The 15,059-nt window shown below is 36.5% G+C and overlaps 1 protein-coding gene across 1 annotated transcript in view; it reads left to right on the top strand.

Annotated features, from left to right (window-relative positions):
* The window catches only part of TENM3 (teneurin transmembrane protein 3), a 116,803-nt gene that overhangs the window by 59,805 nt on the left and 41,939 nt on the right, over positions 1 to 15,059 (top strand). Inside the window, exons 11-17 of the mRNA XM_010076639.1 lie at positions 1,088 to 1,304; positions 2,353 to 2,472; positions 2,874 to 3,135; positions 9,790 to 10,057; positions 10,628 to 10,771; positions 13,932 to 14,181; positions 14,598 to 14,618. Of these exons, the coding sequence (XP_010074941.1) occupies positions 1,088 to 1,304; positions 2,353 to 2,472; positions 2,874 to 3,135; positions 9,790 to 10,057; positions 10,628 to 10,771; positions 13,932 to 14,181; positions 14,598 to 14,618 (1,282 nt within the window). The remainder of the gene's footprint in view (positions 1 to 1,087; positions 1,305 to 2,352; positions 2,473 to 2,873; positions 3,136 to 9,789; positions 10,058 to 10,627; positions 10,772 to 13,931; positions 14,182 to 14,597; positions 14,619 to 15,059) is intronic.

The raw sequence follows: 15,059 nt of genomic DNA, 5'->3' as shown, positions 1-15,059 counted from the left end.
ACTCTTTCAACATATAATTGAGCAAAAATGGATGATACTTTCCCTTCAGAAAGAAGTTTTACTCTAAAGCTAGATTCTTTTGTGAAAGAAGCAGTCATGGGCTTCCTCCAATGCTGCATTGGTATGTTTTTCCGTTCAGTGCAGCAAGCAAACACCCTCTCTAATGTAAATGGAATAATAAAATGTTTGAGCTATTTCAGTCTTGCTGTTCTTTTGGGAAAACAATTATCACCTATGTGATAGCATATTACATTCATCTAGAAATTTTCTGTACTGACATTTCCAGGCTCATTTTCCTTACAACTTTACTTACAGCAAATTAGTAGTTATCAATTTGATCTTGATTTTAATCTTTCACCAAATTAGATTTCCAGGGATGTTTCAGATCTAATGTTCATTATATGTAAATATTTCAGCACATAAGCATAAAAGTACCCATGTGTTTAAATCTTGTTTATACTGGCCAGCATTCCTCATCGGTTTATTCAGAATAAAACCTAAATGTTAAATACAGATTTTGTTCTCTCATAAATTTTCATACAAAATAGTTGTGGAAATTGCCTTTGCCACTAGCAACAAAATCTTCCTGCCAAGGTATGAAGGAATCCACATTGATAAATGTTGTGAAATATTTAAAGTAACCTGCAGCATAGATATGCTAAAAAGATTCACGAAAACAGCCAAGTGGGAATTACTTGTTTCTTTTCTCTAGCAAGCCAAATAACCACAGATAAAAGCTACTTAGACCCACCTAAAATGTTTTATATTTAAAAGTTAACAGTGTATGCAGAGCCTGAGTGCCTTAATTTTCTGCTTTGTTCAACATGTTTTTAGAAAATTGTCGAATAAATAGGTTTAATTTGTATGTGATACTGAGTGTATTCAGCTTGCATGGATTTCCATGGGACTTTAGGAACTCAGTGGAAACAAACTCCGTTTCCTTAATTAAAAGTGAATTCATTAAAATCTTAATTATTAGTATTCTTTCATAGTACATAATTTTTTTAATCTCTCTGCTGGCTGGCTCATTCACATGCAAAGGGGCAGGAGGAAGAGTTTGTTCATTTGTGTGACTTTCTGCCAACAGATGGGCTAGTTGACTGTATGGATCCTGACTGCTGTTTGCAGAGTTCTTGCCAAAACCAACCTTATTGTCGTGGACTACCTGATCCCCAAGATATTATCAGCCAAAGCCAACAGTCGCCGTCTCAGCAAGCTGCCAAAGCATTTTATGACCGGATCAGTTTTCTCATTGGAGCAGACAGCACTCATGTCATACCTGGGGAAAGTCCTTTTAACAAGAGGTGAGCATGTCTCATCATTTACTTATGAATACGAAGTAAATTGAAGAGCGCGTGAAATTCACATTCAGGAGAAGATCTACTGTGTCTGCAAATTTTGTGGCATGGACTTTCAGCAGAGACCTTTTATCTTAATTTATCAAATTGCTTATTTTGTCCCATTTCCTGTAAAATTCAAATTGCTGGTGCCAGTAGGTTACAGAAGGTACTTGGGATGCGTAGTACCTGTATTCTAACAGGGCACTTCATTAACAATTAAATAAATCTTTATTTAACCAGTTGATTTGGGCTAGCACAGTTGGAAATACATCAGAGCAATGAAAACACTTCAGAAGGAAAAGCAAAGCTGCACTTTTTAAACTGAGCTCACTAAATAATATAAATTATGAATTAATGTAATAGAACTGTTAAGTGCATGACAGTATAATTGCATAAACTATTTGGTGCTCTACAAAGCAGTAATGACCTGAAAATAAACCAGTAACAGGAAGCAGGTGTCTGGGATCTCACTGAGTGAAGGAAGATGATTTACGCTAGAACTACTGCGTTTGCAGTAATTTAACAGCATTAATGTGTTTGGGCACAGCAGTTGATTAGAAGTTGTTGCATAAATGTTCCTTATTGCTCTTTTAAATTTTGTACTTCATAGTCCCTGCAGTTTTACAGATTGCTTTGATACTAATTGAAAAGTACGTTTTTCTTTAAGAGTCTGCTAGGGGTATGACTTACAGTGGGAACATCAAGAGTTTATAAGTTCTTTAAAATTCTTCAGTAAATTTCTGGTCTTAGTAACTTGGTACAGACAAAATGAACCAAAGTAAAATAAACAATATTGAAACAAAATTATTATCTGTAGATTTTGCGGCTTTTGCTTATGCAGTGTAAATTATGTGAACTTGTAAAAGGGTTAGAGTCTCAGGAACGTTTTTGTTAATGGTAGTTGATACCATGTGGAGATGTGTGTGCATGTGTTCTCTCTACTAGCTTTTATTCATTGAAAACAGAACAAAAAAAAGCAAATTTGTAATTTGATCCTGCATCTTTTTCACAGTCTTGCATCCGTCATAAGGGGCCAAGTATTAACTGCTGATGGAACGCCACTCATTGGAGTCAATGTCTCCTTTCTGCACTATCCAGACTATGGATATACAATCACTCGCCAAGATGGAATGTGAGTTCACTTTGAAGCACTTCTAGGTCATGAAGACAGCAAAGGCGCTACTGAAGAACTGCTTGTAAAAATAAAATCATAATAAAATAATGGAAACAAAAAACATGAAAAAAATTGTTGACGAAAGTTGCACTTTGTACATTCTTCACATGTAAAATGTGCAGATTATATACTTTAGAAGTAGAAGGGCTTGCTTAATTTAAATGCAGCATCCCAAACTCTCCATTCTCTTAGTGCAGTACTATGTAACACAATTTAATTGACTTCTCTGTTGTTGCCAGTAGAGCCATTCTGTCTTCAGAGCAGTACAATGGGATGAAGAATCAATCCGTAAAATGGAGGCTGTGGGTGGCTTTGGGAATTGGCTGACTATCTAGACTTTTTGTTTGGTTCTTTTCTAGGTTTGACTTGGTAGCGAATGGGGGTGCCTCTCTGACACTGGTGTTTGAGCGATCACCATTCCTGACACAGTATCACACTGTATGGATTCCTTGGAATGTCTTTTATGTCATGGATACCCTGGTCATGAAGAAGGAAGAAAATGACATTCCTAGTTGTGATCTGAGTGGATTTGTAAGGCCAAACCCCGTTATCGTGTCATCACCTTTATCCACCTTCTTTAGAATTTCTCCTGAAGATAGTCCTATCATCCCAGAGACACAGGTAGTGTGCTTTAAATAAATAACATTTTGTCACAGGCTAGTATCAAGCAACCATAATGAAAAGAGTGCAAACTACTGTTTAAAAATAAATAATTGTGACTAACTGCTAAGAATTTGCAGCATGTGAGTATTTTCAGACCAATTTATTTATTCTATGGGATGATTTTTAAAATCTAATCTAAAAAAAAAGGCAAGAAGGCTTGGTGTACACCAGTGTCTGGTTTTATATTTGTTTGCATCATTTAATTTACAGAACATCTTCAGCAGTCAGGCACTGGCCCATCAAAGTGGACACGCTATAGTACATCTGACTTTTTTTTTTACTGCCCTGTCGTTAGAAATGCACCTCAGAAACTGAAAATGAAAGGTGTTTTTCCACTATGTCTGAAAGACCCATGCAGTTCAATTTATCTCTTTAGACCTATTAAATAGCATGACACTCAGATTTTTATCAGGTAAAAGAACTCTGTAACACTGAGGACAGGCGTACAAGCCAATAAGCATGTGTGCTAATGTACTTCTTCAGAACTTGTAATACCATAAGTAAGACTTAACATCAAAACCTTGCTTTAAATGGAAAAAGCTGTGGCTGGAATGTTTTTTCTCTAACATAGATGTATTCAATTCCTCCATCTCGAATAACTAATCATTAATATAGTCTTTTCAAACTCTTAAATCAGAGTCGCATTTCAAGAAGTAATATTTATCTCATTATTGATTTCTGATAAAACTTTTCCTAGTAAAACAGCACTCCTTTCTGCCTCCCTCTTTCTCTCCCTCTCCCTCTCCTTTCTCTCTCTTTTTCTCTGCCTCACCTTCACAATGTCATAATTACATAGAGCACTTTTTTCCCATTCACTAAGAAATGCCCTTGCCTCTGCAAGGGAAACATAGAAAATGTATTCAAATGTTATCATCCAGAGCTCTTAAGAAAAGAGTAAAAACATTAAGCAATTCATGGTAGGAGCAGGTTTAAAGTAAAGATGTAAGGAAATTAAAACTAAGCACTCATACAAATCTAGACCGTGCTACAAAATTGTTGCTTCTATCCTCACTATCATTTCTGTGCTTTTGATAGTTGTGACTCAATTAAAAGAAAGTATTTGCAAAACAGTCTACTGGAAAACAGCACTGATTTACTTGTTTTGGCAACAGACGATAGATTCAGTTCCTGAAGTGACTGAAAATGGCTTAGATAGATAGGCTATTAATCAAGAAAAATGTAATAATAGAAGAATGTCAGAAAATACATATTTTTAAAAAACTTGTAATGTCTAGGTAAACAACTTATTTAATGAGCAGTGGGACTAATGAAGTCTGAAATCCTACTAATTCCCACCCATTGCTTTAATTCCAGCTATCTGCCACATCCAGTCCTTTCCCCATGGACTGCATTCAGCCTTGTTCTCATGGGATTACCAACTTTGCTACTTCCCTACCTGAACCATTTTTCTTATAAACCCTAAAGGAAATTAATTATCTTTAGAGATTTCTACTGTTATTTCAAATGTGGTTGAAATTGGCTACCAGGGTCAAAAGCTGTGAGGTGGGAGATCTGACAGACAGGACTGTTGGGTCAAGTTGATTTCCCTAGAACACCAGCCAGCAGGAAAGATCGTATTCTCAGGAGATGTTAGGAAGCTGGTGTTGGTGAGTCATTTATGATGAGGTAAAAACATTACTGTCATTCTGTATGCAAAAATCTGGTTCTGGTACTGCGTAAAAAAAAAATCAAGGAGTATTTTCTTCTGTATTCTTTGCTCATCACACATGTAGCCCCCTGCTTGGGAAAGTGGGAGCTGCATGGCCATGCCTGGAATGTACTCCTTTAGGGTCAGGTCCCCCTCGGAAATCCACAATGCTCAACAGTCTGTCTCCCAAAAAATTCACTACTCTGACAAAAGATGGGCAGAACCAGATTCCATTCAAAACTGTTCAACTCCAGAGGAACTGCTGCAGATCTTTTCATAAAAAAGGGGCAATGCCAGTTTAAAGTGTGGGAGACTGGATGAAGGCACAGAGAAAGAAACTGTTCCCCATGTTTCTTCAGACAGTATTAGTCACCCTGTTCATCTGGTGTGACAGCACTCACTGTCATGTGCTACAGAAGACAATTATGTGCTGCTATAATCATCATCCTTTGAAGTGCTTCATCATCCCTTGGAGATAATGTTTCCAAAAGAGTGTACTTAGTGGCTTATGAATGCCAAATGGATCAGAGGGGGAATTAAAGTCTGTATCAAAGAAGCAGCACAGAAGAAAACTGGAAAAAGAAGGCAAGCAAGGGGAAAGAACAAATGCAGTGGGTAAAGGGGTGATCACAGACCCAACAGATCATTACTCAGGAGCGATGATAATAAATAACATGCTAACTAAATTGGGACTACTTAAGCATGACTTCATCTACTTTTAATCGCAAGTTAGCATGCTCTGCCTAGACTTAACTAGCTGAGATTAATCAGGGTGGAACAAGACAATAAACTGCACACAGATGAGGGAGATCAGGTTAAGCTGGAGCTGTTTATACGTGTTAGATAATATTGTTGCTGTCTTTTTCCTAATATAAAAAATGTCTGTTTGCCACATACTGCAGTGTGCTCTGGCAGAAACCCACATGAGTCACAATGAGCAATTCTGAAATTGAGTTTTTGAGGCTTTCCTTCTCCTAAACTTCTATTATCCACTGTTATGTACACTTGCACAATGCCTTCTGCAGGTCCCAAGCAGCTTGTTTCCACCACCTCAAGTGTGTGGGAGAATGAAGACTGACAAGTTTTCCTTCAAATTATATGTTCAAGGTTGCACACTTTTTTTTTCCCTCTCCCCTGATGCTCTCTCACTACTGCCAATACTATACAGCAGAAGTTGGCAAAATTTCTTTACCCAGAAGACTTCAGGGTAAAATGTGGGCCTCAGTGACTTAATAAAAATGATTATTTGTAACTTCAGGGTGGCCAGATTTCAGCAAATAAATTAGCCTATTTTGTCATTTAAATAGGCAGTATAATAGGATGTATAGATAGTCCAGGATTACATGTATTCTGCATCCTAGTTTCACTTAGCTAAAATCTTCAGAACTTCAAGTGTATACTGAGTTTATTACTTTATACTGAGAAAAAAATTGAGATTAATCTTAGAGATAAATATTTCCATTATGTGTCCTTGTCTTCCAGCACAATTCCTGGTTTTCTTTTGCTTTCTGTTTGAGACTTTATATACAGCTCTTGAGTGATTCTTTTGTGGACATACTTTTAGGTTTCTGCTTGTGTATGGCTTTTTTTCTATCCCTCTTCTCTGTGGTATCTCAGCAATGTTTTAAGTCTAGGAAAAAAAAGTATTTTTCCCCTTTTCGTTTCTCCTTGCTTTATATTAACTCAAGGTTATTTCTTTATAAGTTCATTTAAGAGCCTCAGTTCTAGGTGAGGGGTTTTTTTTAAAAAGAAAATATTTTTCCTTCTTGAAATAAGTATTTTCAGCTTCTCCTTCAAGAAGTATAATTTTAGTACTCCTTGGTCTCAACCTAATAGCAGTAGTATCTACTATCTAATATCTGCCTGTAACTAAAAATGCCATCTTTACCCCTGTCAAACCAAGATGATGTTACATTTTGATATAACAGTTCAACTGTTACTTCCCAGGAAAGAACCTTTTTCTGACATTAGGACTAAAGTTTGCACTCATTTGTGAAATTTGTTCTTAAATCCTCTATTGAAGTTGCTCATTTTGCCAATAAACTCATGGTAATACAGCAGGCATTTTTCCCCCTAATTGAATTAAATTCCTTACTCAGGGTTCTTAATATCATCAGAGCATGTCACCTGAGTCATATTAATATTTTGGAGCAGGAAAGCATTCCAGAGCCTGGACAGCTTTAATCCTGCTGGCCAAAAGAGACAAGGAGCCCTGCAATTTATGTGACTCAGTCGCCAGTTTGAACTGTCAGAGCAACAAACTCTGTCTTTGTGAAAATTGAGGTGACTCTTATCTCAGTCCTGTAGGTTAAATATTTCATAGATGGCCTAAGAAGCTTGATCATCCATAAATAAAATGTCAACCGTTATAATTTGGTGGTTGGGCTATAATTCAGTCCCCTTAGGGTATCAGCCTTTCTGAAGGTAGTTTGATGCTTTATCTGGAAAAGGTGAAGTACAGACAGCTTGGTTGTGTTGGTGATTCCTGATGTGACTTTTATATGCAGTGACTTTCCTGATTACTTTACAATTGATGTGTTGTCATGGCTCCCATAGGATGCTCTCTGCTGTGCCTGATGATTTAGCTTTTCAGATGAACATTAAACTGTTTAATTCTCTTTGTAATGCTTGATTCTGGGAGAGAGATTGAGATGTGTAACCTTACCTCTACCTTTTTGAAGTTCTCAAGAAAATAAGGTACTACAGGGGATATTTTATGGAAAGAAGGAAGTTGTAAGTCAGATTTCCAGAAGATATTTGAGGATTCTGCAGAAACTAATAACGGGGGTTCAGGTTTTGTTTTAAACCTCACTGAGAACTGCATGAGTGTCCTAGTTTCTAATTTGATAGTAATTCAAATACATAGTGGAATTTCTTGGAAATTGAAACTTCAGGGTGTCCTCTTATTGCCTGTTATCTCAGCCAAGAGTACTGGAAGACCACCTAAGTCTTTAATGCTGCTCTTCCACAGATGCAGTTGTAAAAGAAGCAATGGGCGTAACAGGAGACCAGTGATGTCCATTAAATTGCGTCCTATTACAAGCGTATTATTTCTTTTTCTCCTCTTGCTTACAAGAGACCTCTATATGTTAGACTAGTTTTAATGTGCAATATATGAGAGTCCTGCTGATGTCTCAAGGAGGAATTTGTCTTTTGTTCCTAAGTGGGTTTTGTTTTTCTTTCAAAGTCTTAGAAAAGGAGTATGTTCACAATCACTTTCTCTCTAGAGAGAGGAGGTTTTGTTTGTGTAGAAAAGATTTGCTTGTTCTCTAGCTTAGATAATGTGCATGTGTCGGACTGAGGGAGAGCAGACTAGATTTACAGACAGAGATGATGCCATTCTCACCTCCTTCCAAGGGATGGTACTGCTTTTCATTTCTTCTCAGTGATAGCAGGTTCTTGGTGGGGAAAAAAGAAACATTCAAAGATTAATAATTTTTAAATCTGAATTTAATTTGTCTAGTATCTTCCAATTCCTCCTTTACTTCCTGCAGCTCTATTACTGTCTCACTGGAGAAGACTTGCATGCCTCCATTTATCAGATGTAAATAACCATTTGTGCCAGACAATGAGTCAAAACACTATTTCTGATTTTTTGTTACTGTTACTGGGAAGGAGATGGATCTAATTATATCCATATAATTGGATAAAATTAATAACATATAAACCTTTCTTTGTGTTCCAGCAAAAGTGCTAACATAGAGGATGGTGTAGCACCTGTTGCCTTCTTCAAGACCATAAGCCATATTTTTTGACCCTATTCAGTAGTCAGTTGTGTAAAAGCAGTGTCCAGGGATTTCTCTAGCATAGAGAACAAACTTAGCACTTATTTAGTAGCCAGCATTTGATCCCACTGAAGTCTCAAGCCTAATATTTGTGACAGTGCTCTCCCTGGAGTCTGCTTTGCACTAATATTAATTAGTGTTTGGTCAAAATTAGAACTAGGAGACAGGGAAGTAAAATAAAGCTTTCCAAATGCACTTCCCCAAGAGCACTCCTTTGACAGCACCAAGGCTCTGGGCTTGTGCTTCAGCATCCTTTGCCCTCTTTTCCCACAAGAGAAACATTATCTTTATTAATGTGTCTAGCTACTTTTTTCTTTTCTTTTTTTTAAATAAGTTGGGATACTTGGTAGCTGCTCACCTGATGTGCTGGCTCTCAGTGTTTATGTCCTGACTGAGGTATTGGCCTTCTCCATCCAGGTTATGCAGAAACCTTTCACATCCATCCATCACCCACAAAAGCTCCTCAGCTCAGAGGAAAAGACAAGGTAGAGGCGGGGAGAAACCTTTTAAAAACAAAATTGAATCATTGCACCTCTCTGAAATGAGAAAGTGGTGAGCTGATGTCTGAGTGGTGAATATTGATCAGGAAATATGGAAAAGCTTTCCCCGAGGCATCCTACTTATCTGTCTTTGAAATAAATGGAAGAATGCTCTAGTTCAAAGTATTTACAATCCACAGGTAATGCAAATAATAAGACACCTAAAAGTCCTTCGTGCTGCTGCAGCAGCAATTAGACATCCCAACCCAAATCTGAAGCTTTGCAGCACTTAGACGCTCTACTGCCTTCATTACATATCCATAGTTGGGACATGGGTGGCAGCATAAGAAGGGGCTGTTTTCACTTAGATGAAAGATGCTTCTTGCCTCTTTTGGAAAAAGCAGTTGGGAGTGTTTTCCCTCTCCTGCATGTTTCCTTTCCCTCAATAAAAACAGAGATCTTTGAAAAGTTTCAGCTAAGCAGCTTCGGTATAACTAATTTAGACTTTGCTTTTCAGAATAAAAAGAGAAATATTATTTGTTTATATATTTTTTACACTGTTAAAATGAAGGCCTGATTTAGATGATACTTCCTAATAGATTGTCATGTAGCATCTTGTCAGGCCCTTCATGATATCTGCATTGTTCTGTTTAATTTCAAAATCATTCAAATACTGTAATTTTTTCTTACCAATGCATAGGTACTTCATGAAGAAACGACAATACCAGGAACTGACTTGAAGCTGTCATACTTAAGCTCCAGGGCTGCAGGATATAAATCTGTGCTGAAGATTACTATGACACAATCTATTATACCATTTAACTTAATGAAGGTTCATCTTATGGTGGCTGTGGTGGGAAGACTTTTCCAGAAATGGTTTCCTGCATCCCCAAATCTGGCTTACACTTTCATATGGGATAAAACTGATGCATACAACCAGAGAGTCTATGGATTATCTGAAGCTGTTGGTATGTGTGTTATGGCGGTTTTTTTGCATTCTTATTGCTGTCTTGAAAACAGGAAAGCACATCTCAAATACTTGTATCCATCAAGTAGAAAATGTTTAGCAGAATAAGATAAGAAATAACAACGGATATTAAAATGTATTAGAAAATGCTAATTTAAACTTTAAATTATAAAAAAAAAAATTTCCTTCAAAAGGAAAAAGAGACCACAGTCATTTTTCAGTTCTAGTTCTTCCCCATAAAGTAGCCCTTAGCCTAATAATGGTATTGAGTCTGCATGCTCCTTGTGCTTTAGAGCACAACAGCATTCTGACATACTTCACAAAATGTGAATCTGTACCTGTCCTAATCCACCTACTTTTAATAATTAAAATTATTTTAATAACCCAAGATTGATTTTTAAAGGATTTTGGAATTCCGTTTAGTATTTTCAATACATCTGAGGAAGACATAGGAATTTTCAGGTAGCCTAGAAAAGCAGGAAAACGTATGTAGTTTAAGGAAATCACATTCTTGAAACTCTTCTTCTGAACGAGATCCTGTACTTAAGAAGGAAATTTACTGTGATTTCAGTGTCTGTAGGTTATGAATATGAGTCTTGCTTGGATCTAACTCTTTGGGAAAAGCGGACTGCCATTTTGCAGGGCTATGAACTGGATGCCTCCAACATGGGTGGCTGGACATTGGATAAACATCATGTACTGGATGTTCAGAATGGTAAGAAGTTAATTTTCTTCTTGCTAATTTTAATACTCAACTGCCTTGCACTTTAGGTATCTCACTCTAGTTTTTCAAATGTTTGCTTTGTTTTTTTAAAAAAGGAAATTACGGAATGTTTCACATATGGTAAATGCTTTGAGCTTTACAGTGTATGTCATGTTTCTTCATCCTATTAATACCATTAGTAATTTAATCTAACAGTGTCAGCTTCTGTTAGATATGTTTACCAAAAAAAAAAAAAAAAAACTCAACCCAAAAATGTTGAAATTGTTTTTAAAAATTGAGTGATATTGAGGAGACACTATTTCTAAAGCAGTTGTGTCAGCCTTGTTGTTGGGATTAACTGTATGTTAACAGCCTCTTGAACAATGTTTTCACTCAGAGTTTTCATGAGTGAAAATTAAACAGCAATAAGAGACATTTCTGCCAAACTGAGTGCTCTTCACTCCCAATATTAAATCCCTCATTCATACAGGAGGTGTTCCCCTGCACGTCATGATGCCCACAGCGCCAGCAGAGCCGCTGGTGGGAGCAGTTAGTGCATGGGTACCATCTCTTCTGGAGGATGAGCGCTTATTTGTACTCTCCTCCCATTTAAATCCTTCCCTGAGGTGAATCCTCCCTAGGATCCTGTGGCCAGCTCAGCACCCAGCAGGACAAATGATGCTGCCTTGAGTCACCGAGGGCACTTGTGCCCCTTGTTTCAGAACAGAGTCCATTTGCTGGTGAGCAAGTCTTCCTTGATTTCAGTGAAAAGATGAGAAACAATACACATTTATAAGAACTGTGCCTTGGCACCAAGGTAAATTTGTCTGGTGTTATACTCAGCAACTCTTTGGAGGGTGCCATGCTAAGGAAACCCCAACTCAACACTGCACAGGAGGAAATCTGGAGAAATTTGGCTGGAAGCCTGTAAGAAAGGTGAAATAAGTAGAGCCAACATGGCACAAGGTGGGAGTTGGTTGCACTGGATTTTTATGCAAAGGAGAAGCCCAGAAGTGATTCAGTGGGAAGAATGTCACTTCTACAGTACCTGGTGTCTCTTGGATGTCTTCCACTAGTACTTGAGTTTATTTTGTGTGATACGCTAATTGTCACCTAAAGCATTGCTTATGACTGGTAGAAAAACAAGGTAAACAAATCAAGGGAAAAGGTGTCATTGTACCTAATTTAAAATGTCAAAAAAACCCTGTGCAAATTACTGTAAGGTAATCCACGTGAAAATGTAAAGAGCTATAATTATAAAAATATATATAAGATTGATTCTGTTCACAAAGTAAATTGATGGTGGCTTTAAATTATGTTCAAGAGTACATTTGACAAGTAATGACTTTTCAGAGTGACGTGTCTAATTGACTAAATGAAGTGGAGAGTTGTAATGACAAGGTGGATGAGCTGGAGAAATATATTAAGAAGAGAGTGCAGACAGTGTTTGTACGGACATCCCAGACTACTGCGGTAAATAGTCTAATGTATATCTTTTAGTCCGTGGTAATAGAGGAGAAATGTGAAGGACCAATTTTTCAAGGTAATGACAGAATAAATCAGGTGCAATAGTGCACTATGCTGACTTCTAGAATTCCTCTGATGAAAATTACAGAACTCAGCTATTTCAGGCAAAATTATGGTGCCATGATTGTCATAAATGATGTAATCATAGGAGGGAGGATTTCATATTCTGTTAATGCATTCTGGCTTTAACTATTCATGAAAAATATGTTATCCCTCTTTTGATTTAGATTAGTTATTTAGATTACTTGCCGTTAGGTTTCCATAAACCATTTTCATTCTTCCTGATTTTAGCATGTATATTTTTTTTATGTTTATAATCTCCTAAATTTTGTATCATTAAAAAGTAGTGAAGACACCTAAAACTTTTGAAGAGGAAAACAAAGTATTTTTTTCTCCTATCTTCCAGTATGAAGAGTGAATTTTGGGGGTGGGGAGAGAAAGAGGAATACATCTGACATTTCTTCTAAGCATCTCAAAAGAGAAATGTATCCCTTAGCCCCAAACTGCCTCCGAAACTCCGGGCACACAATCAATAAAGCATATATCACTCTGAAGTACAAAGTGATGTGTGGTTTACATGGATTATACCATGGAAAGCCATATTGTGACTTACGAGTATAACCATAATAGCTGACCATTTGTAGAGTACACCTCAATGGATTCATTGAGAGATACAATAATGAGGGTCCCAGCAAAATTTTTAACACACTGTAAATTCACACTCTTTTCCCTAAGACTGAAGATTTAATATAAAGCATGCATTTTTCTTCTCAGATTTCCTATGGAGGCTATAAGGAAGAAAAATACTGCTGGCACATTGTTTTGTCTTCACAAAATTATTGTTCCTTTCATGCCTCAAAGCAGAATTAAGTTTAAGAGGCAGGTTGGCCTGGCACCACATTTTTTTTGTTGTTTTGACATTTTTAATAACTGCCTATAACTGCAGACACAGTATTGAGGTAGACTTTGTTGCCAGAGGTACATTTTTATTGTGAGTTGAGTAGAGTCTTTTATAATGTAAAACTGAGGCAATCTCCAGCTTTTTGAAGTAGCTCTTTAATTAATATTTACAATTTGCAGAAGTAATCCACTTTGGATTACATTTGACATCATATTCATAATTAGTTATAGTAGGACTTCAGGAATACAATTTGCAAATATAATTTTTTTTCTTTTTTATAATATATGCACAGTTAGAATTTTCATCATTTCTGGGCAATTTGAAAACTAAAAGGATTTAGGAGCAGACACCCTGATTTCCTTCAGTAGACCTTGTGTTTCCTTCAACAGGACAATTTTTATTCTGAATTTTAACAATTAAAATTTTTAACATTTCAAAATAAGAACAACTGAAAATTTATTTGTGTTTTAAATGCTAGTATATTTATTGTTTCTACTAAATGTTGTGGACAAGATAATGTAACGGTTTGTGTGTATTTTCGTGTGTCTGTGACATAACTATAAATGCTTTAATAAAGCACTGTTACTTGTAGGCAGAAAAATATGCTGGTGAAACAATTAAACTTCCATTAAGTTCTATTAATCAACTAAAAGAGAACATTCGGAATACTTACACATCATTTTATGTACATACATTCAAAGTTTTTATGAAGTATTTTTTTGTGGTTTTTATATTATCTGTCAGGAATCCTCTACAAAGGAAATGGGGAAAACCAATTTATATCCCAGCAACCTCCAGTTGTTAATAGCATTATGGGCAATGGAAGACGACGCAGCATCTCCTGCCCAAGTTGTAATGGTCAAGCTGATGGTAATAAATTATTGGCTCCAGTTGCCTTAGCTTGTGGGATAGATGGCAGTCTTTACGTGGGGGATTTCAACTATGTTCGGCGGATATTCCCATCTGGAAATGTAACTAGCGTTCTGGAGCTAAGGTATGTTTATCCCTCATCTAGGACTTTTGGAGTTGTGAGTTAACTGTTGCAAACTGAAGTATGGAATAGATTTCTGACATTGTGTAAATTAGAGTTTCCAAATGCTTTCAGGAACAAAAGGAGGTGATTCAAAAGATTTTAATACATTTGAAAAAATATTTAAAACTGAAGTGAAAAAATTTTACCCTGGTAAAATATTTTAACTATGCAAATCTAAACTGTGAAAATTAATCTACCTGGAGTAATTACTCTGTGGATTATAAGAGTTAACCTACGTAGTCAACACGAGTGGACAAAAGACAGTTATTCACCACTTCACTAACGATAAATATAAATGTTGCCTTCATCTTTTAACATCCTTTCTGAATGTTTTTCTAATAACGTTTTTCTGTTCTTTTTTACTTGCTCCCACCAAGAAATAAAGATTTTAGACATAGGTAAGCATTCCTTAAAGAAGATTTATTTTTCTAACTGTTCTTTTTTCTTTTTTAACAAATGAATGCTTATAATGGAGAAGTCATTTCTGAGATATATTATTAGGAAAGAGGAGTATTTTTCAAAAATAATGAGTTCATATATTTTAGTTATGTCAGCTGTCAGGCTGTATCGTCCTTTCGGATATGAGTTCCTCTTTTATCATCACTCTCTGTCCACAGTCAGGCTTCTTTTTATGCTTGTGTATGCCCTCCTTTGCTGTCCCTCGCCTCTGCTCACTTCCATTCCTTGCTGGCAGCACTTTTGCTGATCCCATCAAAACTTGCTCGTTAATCAGATACCCCAAATAGGATGAGAAAGGCATGTAAGTAATAAAATTATAAAAGTATCAAGTGAGTTCATGTCATTAGCCTTTTAATGTTGAGTCTTTTCAGGCTCACATT

Source organism: Pterocles gutturalis, unplaced genomic scaffold (assembly GCF_000699245.1).
Source record: "Pterocles gutturalis isolate BGI_N339 unplaced genomic scaffold, ASM69924v1 scaffold42548, whole genome shotgun sequence".
In the NCBI taxonomy this organism is placed as follows: Eukaryota; Metazoa; Chordata; class Aves; order Pterocliformes; family Pteroclidae; genus Pterocles; species Pterocles gutturalis.
The sequence above is the reverse complement of the archived record's forward strand: the minus strand, read 5'-3'. Positions and strand labels throughout refer to the sequence as shown.